The sequence below is a fragment of the Bos indicus x Bos taurus genome, chromosome 21, assembly GCF_003369695.1.
Source record: "Bos indicus x Bos taurus breed Angus x Brahman F1 hybrid chromosome 21, Bos_hybrid_MaternalHap_v2.0, whole genome shotgun sequence".
Taxonomy (NCBI): domain Eukaryota; kingdom Metazoa; phylum Chordata; class Mammalia; order Artiodactyla; family Bovidae; genus Bos; species Bos indicus x Bos taurus.
This window is the reverse complement of record NC_040096.1, coordinates 33,288,631-33,301,529: the sequence shown is the minus strand read 5'-3', so window position 1 is coordinate 33,301,529 and position 12,899 is coordinate 33,288,631. Positions and strand designations below refer to the sequence as shown.

The 12,899-nt window shown below is 46.5% G+C and overlaps 1 protein-coding gene across 1 annotated transcript in view; it reads right to left on the bottom strand.

Annotated features, from left to right (window-relative positions):
- Positions 1 to 5,617: 5,617 nt before the first annotated feature.
- PTPN9 (protein tyrosine phosphatase, non-receptor type 9) overlaps positions 5,618 to 12,899 on the bottom strand; it is a 70,631-nt gene continuing 63,349 nt past the window's right edge. Inside the window, exons 10-13 of the mRNA XM_027520753.1 lie at positions 10,853 to 10,931; positions 8,947 to 9,097; positions 8,320 to 8,527; positions 5,618 to 7,509 (exon numbers count right to left, since the gene is read on the bottom strand). Coding sequence (XP_027376554.1) covers positions 7,295 to 7,509; positions 8,320 to 8,527; positions 8,947 to 9,097; positions 10,853 to 10,931 — 653 coding nt within the window. The 3' untranslated portion in view covers positions 5,618 to 7,294. The remainder of the gene's footprint in view (positions 7,510 to 8,319; positions 8,528 to 8,946; positions 9,098 to 10,852; positions 10,932 to 12,899) is intronic.

Sequence of the window (12,899 nt, the reverse complement as noted above, 5' to 3'; positions counted from 1 at the left end):
AGCCCCCAGTGTCCCCAGCAATCAGGCAAGGGGGCCCCTTGAAAGAGGTCCTGTGATTGTTTCTGGCTCGGTACATTGATCCCTGTAGAACACAGCCACTCCCAGACTCTGGGAAATTAGTAAGTTTGATTTGGAGACACTGGCCCTCCAGCTTCACTAACAGTTGCATCCACCCCCACCTCACCCCTACTCTGATTATCAGTGAGAACAAAAGAGTGAATGAATCTGTGTGAAGGCCTTGGAGAAGTCAAGGGGGAAGCCAGGTTCTGATTCCCAGGAGTCCTCTTTTGTGTTGAATTATATTTGTAGTTGAGCAAACTGGAGGCTCACAGTACTAGAATGACTTGCCCAAACCAAGCTGCCAAACCGAGTCTGCCTGAGCTTTGTCCATTCCACCACGTGCTGTTTCTAGACATACTAGGACCCGTGATTCAAGTTGGGACTTCTGAGAAAAACAGCCTCTCCTCTTGTCCCATACTCCTTCCCTTCCGGACTCCAAGAGCAGCTTGTGCCAGTTTGAAATGATTTCTGGCCCTTTTCAAAAAAAATTTCTCCAAAGAAGCAATTTGTCTCCAAATCACATACATGCATCCTCAACTCACAACACATAGACTCAAAACTGTCACATTTTCTGACACCCTGCCTCCTAGGCATCACACACACACACCCTCAATCACAGTTTTTAGGGTGCTTATGGTAGGTGGTGATTGAGAGATATTTAGGGTCTGCACTTTAGTAGCTCTGCCAAAAAGATGTCAGTGCTAGGGCCCTGCTGACACAATTTCTGCCAGCTAAAGACCACTGGCAGTTTGGGAATATCCAGGTGAGGGGCGTCTAAGGCTTGCTTCCCACTCCCAACCCAAAGCGTCTGATAGGTTTAAAGGGAAAAGCTTAAGGTATTGGTCAGAATTCCAGTTTAGCCACTTCCTAGCTAAGTCTAGTAGCTAAGTCATTCTAGTACTGTCTTTAGCAAGGCATTAATCTTTTCAATTTCCTTATCTGTAAACTAAGAATAGGGCTTCCCTGATTGTTGTTCAGTGGTAAAGAATCCACCTGCAATGCAGGAGACTCGGGTTCCATCCCTTCCTGGGTTGGGAAGATCCCCCTGGAAAAGGAAACAGCAACCCACTTGAGTGTTCTTGCCCGGGAAATCCCATGGACGGAGGAGCCTGGCAGGCTACAGTCCATTGAGTCACAATGAGTCCAACACGACTTAGCAACTAAACACCACCAAACTAAGAATACCTACTGCAGTGGGTTATTGTGAGATTAAAAATAAAGTATGCCTAGCACTCAAAGGTTGTCCTTTTTTCCTTTATTTTGTCAACACTCCCTCTTCCTGGCCATTCAAAGTCCCTGGTGTTCCAGTTTGACAGGAGACCAGGACAGGCTTAAAGGACCCCAAAATTCCACTGTATAAATTAGAAACCACATTTCTCTGGCAGCCAAGATAGCTTATATGGTTGTACATATGCCATATTTTGAGCATCCCTGACTCAATAGACATGAGTTTGAGCAAACTTAGGGAGATAGTGAAGGACAGGGAAGCCTGATGTGCTGCAGCTCATGGGGTCGCAAAAGTCGGACATGATTTAGCGACTGAACAATGCCATGTTTTGGTTTCTAGGTGACTTTGAAAGCTTGGAATTTTTAAACTGGGTTTTAAGATGGCTATTCAGTACCTTGAAATGTCTTGCTCTCACTTGGCATTGTTTACCCCTCTAGGTCACTTCAGCCCAAATCTAGAAAAAAGATGTAACAATATGTTCAGTTTACTCTGCTTTATGCTTTCAAACTGTTTGCTTTTGGGTATTTGCTCTTGATGATTTTTTTTTAAGGTAGCAGTTTCCTTTGTTTGAATGAAATCTTACTCAGAGGTCTAATATGTAAAAATTGGTCCTTGCTTTGGTTGAAGTGGAGCCCAAGCACTATTCCTTCACTTCCCACTCATGTCTCCTCCTTGTCACCTCCTGCCTCAGGATCACTAGTGAAGTTCCATTTCTGAATCCTGGTCATTCATCCCAGCCACTCCCCATCTCTCACCCGTGTGTGCGAAGACAGCCTGGTCTTGTCCTTGGTTACTTCTGCCTAGTAATCAGAATCTTTCCCAGGCTTCTTTCCCCATCCTCCCCTAAATATCAGTGGCTCCCAAGGGTCTCACCTCTCTTCTTGCCCTCCTCATTGTTCTTTGTTCTCACCCACTTCCAAGGCTCCTAGCTTATATCTAAACTAAGTCACCAGTTGCTATCTCCAGACTAGCTCTGAACATCCTACTCTGTAGTCCACTCATTGCTGGCCACAGAACAGGTATCATTAAAGGTCAAGGAGGTAAAACAGACTTCACAGGATGAAATGGGTGAGCTGGACTCAGCTATCCATCTGGCCAGTCACGAGGCTAAGACAACTATTGATACATTAGCTTAGAAAAGAACCAGGTTCTGATGCGAGGGGAAGGGTAGAAGTGAGCCTAGTGGGGAAGAGCGTGCTGTGTCTTTTTTTACTACTTTCTCTACACAACTCACTGTCTTGCTTTCCTATTTTCACCTTCATCTTAGTCCCCCAAACTATCAGGAACATATTACCATGTTAGGAGGAGCATATTATTACCCTGAGTTGTTGAGAAGGGATCAATGGCTCCCCATTCCATCCAACACACTCTAGGTTTCTGGTTTAGTTAGCTTTGTCCATGTTGGGTTTAGCCAGAAAAAAAACTGAGAGTATTTAAGACTGCAGAACACCAGACTTAGCTAAAACAGATTTTATGAAAGCTATGGTGAGAGGGAAAAGAAGGCTGAACACTGCAACAGGTTTCTGAGAGTGCTAGATTTCTATTTGTGGAGCTGTTTTCTCTGTGGTCATTTAAAAGCAGTGCAGTCTTAAAACACTCGATATTTACAACTGTCTGTGTGATGGTAACTGTAGAGTGGGTATCTCCCAAGACTAAATCTGATTCCCAAACTGGTGGATCTTTTAGCTCCTGTCCTTGGTAAGTTAATGATTGTGTGTGGATAGTAGTCTTGGTAGTAACCAAGAATGGAAACAAACCGAAGACCTTGGTTGGGAGCTCTGGTAGCTCTGCTCTGAGTCACCCAGTCTGTCCCACATGTAATAACACAAAAGCCTTAAAGGTCCATGGGTTGGCACCCTTGGATAGGGAACTGAGGGATTATAGGGAGGTGGACGCACCTTGAAAGAGGAGACTTTGAAAATAAACTAAAACTGGGGATTCCAAGAGGCAGCTGACCCAACCAGAGAAGGGTCTGATGGTTCCTCTATAGGTATTTTGCACTGTCCAGTAAAGAACTAGACCCTTAGTGTTGGAGGGCCTATAGTAGGATCAATTAATACAGCACCTTTTTTCATAAAAGCTAGGACCTGCCTTGAGTTGAGTGGTGAGACCTCAGAACTACCGAAGAGCTCAGTTACTCTAGGAAGACTTTTCTACCTGGCCATACTTCCTGCCCCACCTCCCTGCAGTGGTCTGACTTGTGAGAGTTTCTGTATGTGTCTGGTTCTCTAGAGATGGGAAGATCGTAAGGCAGGAGCCCCATCTTCCTCAAGGTATGATGCTAAATAGCCCAGTCTCATAAGAACCAGTCACATTCTGCCATTTACCTGCACACGACAGAGAAGAACCTTCTATGCTGAGGACGCTGGGGTACCCTTCACCTCAGGAATCCTCATCCTAGCAAAAGCCTGAGTTCTGTACAATACTCTCTCTCCTGTCAACACTTTCTTCATCGTATTTTCTCAACTGTGCAATCCAGCATTTGATTGTGGGTTCTCTGGCTTTGTTCACCAAATCTCCTATGTGACAGCCTTGACTTCTGGACAGATTCAGGGCTCTTCCCGTGTCTTCCCCTTTCTTTACCTCCTTGTACATCTAACGCTTCCCCGGTGGCTCAGAGGTTAAAGCATCTGCCTCCAATGTGGGAGACCCAGGTTCGATCCCTGGGTTGGGAAGATCCCCTGGAGAAGGAAATGGTAACCCACTCCAGTATTCTTGCTTGGAGAATCCCATGGATGGAGAAGCCTGGTAGGCTACAGTCCATGGGGTCGCAAAGAGTCGGACACGACAGAGAGTTCACCTTCACACCTAACACAGGTAGGCTCACACTGAGTATTATCTCACGGGTAAAGGGCTACAAGTAGACTATAGCAGGGGAAAGCCATTGATCCTTTTCTCTCAGATTTATGTCAGGGGCATGAACAGTAGTTCAACAAGCTTGCTCATCCTGCCACTCACTCAACCACCTATTGGGTAGGACCCAGGAAACTGCATTTTTATGGAGCTCTCGCAAGTGATAACCTCACCAATCCTTAGATGTGCAATGAGGAACTCAAGCATAACTTCTGAGTTTACACAGCTATTGGGCTACAGTCTCTTCAAAGAAGTGACAGTTCAAAGCTACCTCCTCCAAATCTTTTATCATTAATTCTGTTTCCTACATATTTCACCAAACCCCAACCACTAATTTCCCAGATTTCACATGTCTCTCTTTACCTATTATGCTTGCCTGCATCCAAAGAAAGGTTTGGCTTAATTTTTATTATATAATTCAGCTCTTGATTAAGGTAAAAACGCAAGGAAATTTTGTTGGAAAATCAGGAGATGGAACCGTAAAGGTCTGAGTTCTTGCTGTGGCAGATTAATTTTCCTGTGCCTCAGTTTTTCTCTTCTGTCAATACTTCTGTCAAAAGTTTGGTTTGAGGGTGCATGAAATAATATCTAGAAAGCACTTTGAAAAGTACCTGGAACAGGGTTAACCAGTAAATGCCTGCTGCTGTCACTCTTATTAAGAACACCCCAGGCCAGAATGGCTCCAACTGGGCAGGTATCACTGGCCGACAGAAAGTAACTACACAGCATGGGGAGTGGTCCTATGTGGACAATGCTTCTGGTTCTGCTCTAAGAGAGAGATGCAAATGACTCAAGATCTTCCCACAGAGGTACCAGTATATCCACATGTATGGGGTATCCCTGAGAGAATGACCCCTCTGGTATGCTGCAGACTTGAGGACCTATAACAGGAGGTCCCATCTGGGAGAATCAGTCACCAGCTCTGTCAGAAACCCTTCTAGTCTTCTACATACATCATGGGGCTCAAAATCAACTAGCTGGAACCTAAGAACTGTCCATACTTTGAAAAGAACATTTTAAAACTAATTTCCAAACACAAAACATGCTGTAAAGAGGTCAAAGGCTTTGTGAGCGAACCAACTAGAGCTGCAGTTCTAGAGCTGGACCTGCTAATAAGCCTTAGCTTCACTGTGACACTCTCTGTAACCCCTGGGACTTTACCTTCCTCATCAACACAGAAACAGAAGGGAGGGGGAATAACATCTCACTGGACTGTTGTGAGGTTTAAATGAAGTATGGGAGTGGGGGAAGCACCAAGCATGGAAACTGGAACTTGGCAAGCGGTCAACTGGTGCTGGTTCCCCTTGTCTGCCCAGAGCTGGGCCATGGCCTGGGGCAAGGTGGACAGCTCTCAGAACTGAAAGGCTCTAAGTCTTGGGTTGCTCCCTGCCTCCCCATCCCTCCCAGACCAGCTCTTGGAGCCCCTCCTCACCTTCCCAGCCCCAGACTGCTACTAAATTGATGAAGCTAAAAGGATTTGATCACGTCGGTATATTTATATGTAAATACAAAACTGTATCGCTGTAAGATATTGAATATGAACATTACAATTATTTTCTGAATCTGACTCAGTCTATTGACGTTAAATACAAAATGAAAAGATTGTAAAAATAAGAATATATACATTCAAAGAGCTTATTACAGTATAAAATTATTGAGGTCTGATCAGCTGCCAACCTCATCTGTGATGGGGAAAAAATTTTAGGGGCTCCTGGGGTTTTCTTGGGAACGTGGAATGCTGGGGATTCTTGGCCCCATCCCTGGCATAATGGGCTTGGTAGGCTGGGAGCAGACAGAGACAGGTAGGGTGAATAGGGGGGAAAACGGTGAGTGTAGGGGACTGTTTCACCCAGACAGGGGTTAAGCTTTTTATTGACACAGAACCCACCAAGCCTGAGCTCCAGGGTCTGGGAGGCTAGTAGGCAGGGAAGAGATGGGCATCTGAGTAGACAGGGCCAAGTTGCATAAGAAAAAGAACCTTCCAGCAAGAGAGAAAGGGGCCCCAGCTCAATCTTTCAGGGAGGGAGCCTCAGAGTATGGAGTTTCCTTTCTCTCACACCTGGGCTCCCTCTCTTTCCTTCTAAGACTTCGTACCGATTGCTTTTGGCTCTCGCTGCTCAGTGAATTCATCTCTGCCCAGATCCCCATCCCTGAGGAAGAGGGAGAGGGGACAGACAGTCTGGAATCACAGTGGAGGTCTACTCCCAAAATTGGCAAAGTAAACAGAGAAAACTCATTAGATAAGGGCAATCCATGCTGAATTAAACCAGTGTCACCACAAACCAGTATTCCTGGTTCCAACAGGCAGCATCCTGGAGAGAGAGAAGTCATTATGTAAGGATGAGGGCCTGTGGCAGGAGCACGGAGAGTGGATGTGTGTGTCCTCCTCTTCTACCACTCTGTGGTCTGAAAACAGGAGACATGATCCCCCAACCCCAGCTAGTCCAGGATAAACAGTAGAACCAAGAAGCAAGGAGTCCTGAACTGCAACAAGAAGCCCCAGGAACTTCTACAAAGGAGTATCTCTGTGTATATGTATTTATAGAATACGACCATATTATCACATACAATATATATTATATACACACGTACATATGGACTCATACACATAAGTGCACATACACACACGCACACACACAGAATGACAGAAAAGACTGGAATACACGCCCTAGGTATAAACGTGCTTGGCACTCGGGACGTTCTCTAGAATATGTAACTTGGTCAAGCTCTCTGGGAAGGAGGTGGATGCTCACCAAACCTCCCCACCAAATCCTAGCAAAGGGAAGGAATGGAAGGAATGGAAACAGATCTTGAGAAGGAGAATGGCATTGGGAAAGGGGGAGGGAGGTTCCTTCCCCACTTACCTCGGGGCCCCTGGCAAATATCGATAGCCACAATTTGGTTTTAATAAGGCACAGTTCGATAGCAGGTGCTAGGAATTAAGAACACATTGCTGCTGGCCCTTTCCAGAGGCAATTTCACCACATCTATCTAGCCAAAGGGAAAGGCTGCCTTGCGTGCACGCGTGCGCCGGGAGACACAAGAAAGAGGTTGGTCCATGGCTTCAGCGTAACTGATGGCAACCTACAGGCTCAGCAGTGTCCAGGGTAGTTTAAGGATGGCTGGCCAGCAGACAGGAGGCTCGTGGGACAGTTACTGACCCTCCATGGCCAGGAGGTTGTGGCTGGGGGGCACCATGCCCTCCCTCTCTGCAAACTCCAGGATTGCCTTGTAGCAGAAATAGTACTGCTCAGGGGTCTGGATGCTGAAGGCCCTCTGGGTCCTCATGCGGGACACTGTCTGGAACACATTAAGGGTGCCAAGCTCCTCCAGCTGTGCCAGGCAGATGTCCAGTGAGCAGAAGGTACCTGAAGGAAGGAAGGAAGTGGTCACACCTGATCTACCTCTCCTCTTTTCCTCCCTCTACCAAATGACCCAGGCAGGACTGGATGAATGAATTCAATGGCAAGGTGCCTCATGGCAGGTGGCCAGTTGGCCTTAGGCCTGAGAAGACTCAGGAGGAGTCTCAGGGAGTGCAGAAGGCCAGAGAAATGAGAAGGCCTCTTGTCTCCCAGGGCATCTGAGGGTAATAGGATCAGTAGGTGGGAAGCAGGACTTCTACTTCAATCCCAGACACAGAGAATGACAGCACTCCCATACCTGCCCTGCTTCCATACCTGGGCCCCAATTTTCAGACTACAACTTCTCCACAGAGACCTAACACAAACCTATTCTTCCTGACTTTCCCCCAAAGGAACCTCTGAGCTAGAAGGCCAGCAGTCCCTGCAATCTTCATCCCCTTAAGGCAAAAGCTGCTAACTGGTTCCAGAATGGAGAGCACGGCCCAGGGTGGGACCTCCCCGGGCAGAGGGATGGGAAGAGAGCAACAGCCCAGATCAGCTCTCTGGGACACCCAGTGACTGTGATGGGATCAGAAGATAATCATGTTGATGGGCTGTATAACGCATCAACCCCTAGAGGACCTGGCTCATGAACTGTACATTCTGGCCAGTACACCTAGCACTAGGAATACTAAGAGGACATTAAAGAGGAATTGTTTTCATGGCAATTCACCACCAGCGGATCAAAGACTCACATTCTGGCGACTAAGAGCTCTGTTATTCCTCCCCCACCCTTAGCACCATTGGACGCTCCAAGAGCTGCACCCAGTGCAGTACCTGTCCGGCCGATGCCCGCACTGCAGTGGACCACAATGGGCGGCTCAGGGCACTGCCCTTTGGTGCGTGCTCCCATGCTGCTGACGGCCAACCTCTGCTGGTTCCTGACGGCTCTCAAGAAATCAATGAGGGAGGCTGCCGAGGAAGGGACACCATAATCTGGCCAGCTCAGGAACTGAAAGTGGGTCACCTGGCGTTTCTGCCGTTCCTTGGATGGAAAAAGAAGCAAAAGTTAATGAGGTCATTGCTCTGTGCCCCTGACTACCTTTGGCTTTTCCAGATTCTCAGCCCTCTGGAGTTCCCTCCATCAAGGTTGTAACACTCTCAACTTTCTCCACAACTGCTTCTCTGCAAACCCAAAGGGAAGATTAACTGTCTGGAGAGGGCAGAATTCCTATGTTAAACGATCCAGACTTCATACGTTATAGAAAGCTTCATCCCTAAGTAAAGCCACTACGTGTTGAGACAATATGGCTATTTTGGCTCTGAGCTGAATATCCTAATCCTGCTTCCAGAAGAATGGAAGCCACTTCTAAGCTCTCTGGAATCCTGCCTATTCCCTTTGGAGATTTTCTTTATAGTAAACATTTTCTCCCAGTTTTAAGACAGTGAGAAAATAAAATTTACCTCTATGTTGTGAATTTCTAGGGTTGTTTTCTTATAATGGGTCATATTCTCCACGCCTAGATTGGTCACGGTGAGGAAGCCAAATCGGATCCGAGAGTCTTTTTCTAAAGGCCAGTATTGGCCACACTTTCTCCTGCCGCCCTCCTCAAAGCTGAAGACACAGAGAGAAAAATAAGCCTCCATCCTTCTTCTCCACAGCAGTAACCTTGCTTGCCCATGAACCTGCTGTACCCCTAGGCAGAAATGTCATCTCTTGCACTGCTTCTGTCTATTTATCCCCTTGCTTTTTGGCAGAAAAAGAAAACCTTCCTTCTAGACAACAGCTAAATTTTCCGCATGTACCCATTAAGCAAACATTTACTGAGCACCAGTTACATCCATTTGGTCCCTTTCCTGATACCTCTTGGTACTCCGCACATACCTGGCATAAATACTGGGTGGACAAAGAAAGACAGTAGAGAAAATATGGTGGGCCAGACTGAACCCTGCCCTGTACCTCAGCTACTGTGCATTCTGTTCCCCAGTGAGAGCCCTTGGTGGACAGAGGACTGGGAAAGGCATGGTTCCTGGAATGCCACAGAAGGTTTATGTAAAGGCCTCAAGTCAGCCCTCACTACTCTTCAGTGGCTCCAAAGTGCGCCACGGGGGCACTTCCTCCACTACCTCCTCTCCAAGTCAAAGGCGGCTTGTAACAATGCCATGAGGAAGGGATCTAAGCAAACATTCTCATGAATTTTTTTCTCCTCATCCAAAATGGGTTATAATAATCATAATAATAATGATACTAATGAAATAGTAGTTCCTGAATTTTGGCAGATATGTACAACAAAATTTCAAAACTATTCCTTTCATCAAGAGCTTCCTGCAGACCTATTACGTGTTACATGTCCTTTTGGTAAGTTCACCTCTAGGTGCAACCATGGAAAAGGCGATGGCACCCCACTCCCGTACTCTTGCCTGGAGAATCCCATGGACAGAGGAGCCTGGTAGGCTGCAGTCCATGGGGTCGAGAAGAGTCAGACACGACTGAGCGACTTCCCTTTCACTTTTCACTTTCGTGCTTTGGAGAAGGAAATGGCAACCCACTCCAGTGTTCTTGCCTGGAGAATCCCAGGGACGGGGAGCCTGGTGGGCTGCTGTCTATGGGGTCACACAGAGTCGGACACGACTGAAGCGACTTAGCAGCAGCAGCAGCAGGTGCAAATATGAACCAGAAGAAAACTGGTCCAAAGTAGCAGGGAAAGGGAGAACTATGCTGCTGCTAAGTCACTTCAGTCGTGTCTGACCCTGTGAGACCCCATAGACGGCAGCCCACCAGGCTCCCCTGTCCCTGGGATTCTCCAGGCAAGAACACTGGAGTGGGTTGCCATTTCCTTCTTCAATGCATGAAAGTGAAAAGTGAAAGGGAAGTCGCTCAGTCATGTCCGACTCTTCGCGACCCCATGGACTGCAGCCCACCACGCTCCTCCGTCCATGGGATTTTCCAGGCAGGAGTACTGGAGTGGGGTGCCGTCACCTTCTCCCAGGGAGAACTATGGGGAACTGGTAATTCAGAAGCCAGGAAGACAGCTGACCTTTATAAGCAGGAAGGAGGCTGGAAGTGGCCTGCCCCATGTGTTTCCCAGTGCTTCCTCTAGTAAGTAGTTAAGGCCAGGACCTAAGGATAGGCTATACCTCACACAACGTCACCAGAGCCAAGGATTAAAGCTCTGACACGTTAGATCTACCAACTTCCACCATACCCTGGCTCTGTTAACCCTGGGCCAGCTAAGGAAAAGCTCAAACTCTTTGCTTTCCTAACCCTCCCTGTTTCTAAGAGCTAAACTCCCCTCTATAATCACCCATGCTTGGGGGTTGGGGGGTGGGTAGAAAAGAAGGGCAATCGGTAGGAAAGGGATGAACTCACCGGGTGGTCATGACAATCACCAAGACTTTTTGCTCCCATACCATAAGCCAGAAATCTCGGTAGGTATTCTCCAAAGGGCCTACAATGTAAGAACAAAACAAGGAACATAACCCTGGCAAGCACTTCTTTCCTCCTCAGGCTCTTCTGTTTTTTCCTAGATACTAACTCCAAAGCACATATGCTGGCTCCCTGCCTTTTTGACTACATCCCTGCTATTCAGGGAGGGGCTTGGGCAAGAAGCACCAGCATCATACGGGAGAGTGTCAGAAATGCACACTCTGCATTTGAACAAAATTCCCAGGTAAAGCTGTAGGTAGGCTACCACTTAAGAAGCACTGTTTTATAGCCTCTTATAGCCTCATCGTCAGGGCCTCAGCTACCACATCCAGCCTGACAGTGTCACCTGTGTACATGTCTCCAGCTGTTTTCACCCCGTCTAAGCCTTATAATCACCAGCTGCCTACCTAACCATTCCCCTCCCATGTGCCATCACCCGATATCCTCAGACCCTGGATGTCTGCAATCCAGTGTCCTTCAAAGTTAGTCTTCTCTCTATACTTTCTCAACTCTGTTAACAGTAGTGCATTCTTAAATCATTCCATTTCAAAAAGTTGGAAATTCCAACTCTGACTCACTCATTTCTTTCATCTCCCAGAAGTAGCCACAAGTCCTAGATTATTTTTGCCTTTGGAATTTTTTGATTTTTATCTTTTTGTCTTCCTACCAAAATTCACTGTCACAAGGACTACATCATTTTTTTTCTAAGTTCCTATAATATCATTTTGGTTTACTTTTCTCAATAGGAATTTCTCTTCCAGTCTCTTCTGGATACCTCTGCCAGTTTTGCTTCATCACAATATAGACACACATGCTCACTTCTGACTTTTTTCATGCTCTCTGTTTCACCTCTACTGCCACTGACTTTCTACCCATTTTTTCTTCCCCCTTCTAGTTTTTTTGAGATATAGTCAGCCTGCAGCACTGTGTAAGTTTAAGGTATAGGAAGCATAACGATTTGACTTAAGTATATCATGACATGATTACCACAGAAAGTTTAGTGAACACCCATCATTTCACATAGATACAAAATTTAAAAAGAAAAAAAAAAACCCACTTTTTTCCTCATCATGAGGACTCAGGTTTTATTTTAACTTTGAGGTATAACACACAGCAGTGTTAATTACATTTATCACACTGCACATTGCATCCCCAGTACTTATTCAGCCTATACTGAATTTGTACCTCTGACTGTCTTCATCCAGTTTCCCCCTCCCCCAACCCCTGCCCCTCTAATCACAAATATGATCTCTTTTCCTATGAGTTTGTTTGTTTTGAAGTATAACTGGCCTACAACACTATGTTAGCTCCCAGTGCACAAGATGCTGATTCAGTATTCCTATGCACTGCAAAATGATCACCATGCCGCCCATTTTCAAGTGCTGCATGCATGCACGCTAAGTCGCTTGAGTCATGTCTGACTCTGTGCGACCCTATGGACTGTAGCCCGCCAGGCTCCTCTGTCCATGGGATTCTCCAGGCAAGAATACTGGAGTGGGTTGCCATGTCCTTCTCCATTCAAGTACTGCCTCTTCCCTAAATCTTTCTTTTAACATCACATTCTTTGTAGGGCTCCCTCTCCTCTCAGTTCTCGATGGCACAGCTGGATCAAAACAGCTTAACCATTTGATGTACATGGTCTTACATCAGGCATTTTACTTTGTGAGAAGCAATCATATCTCAGCCAAACATGGTGCTGAGGGCAAGGGCCGTGTCATCAACTTCCCCTTTTAGAGTTAGAACCTGTACAGGGCTGGGCACGCAGCAGGAACTTTGAAGATGCTTCAGAGCCAATAACTCCCTTTCAATCAAGTGAGTAATGGCTCAGGATAATTCCTTATACTTTTCCAGTGCCTTTTCCGCCTTTGCTTTCAAGGAAGCAGGGCAGAGCCACGGGTTGATTTGGTCCTGGAAGTCTGCTAATTTTACTGCCATTTTTGCTCAAGTCTGTTAGGAAGCACAAACATTTTATGATACTAGAATTCCCTCT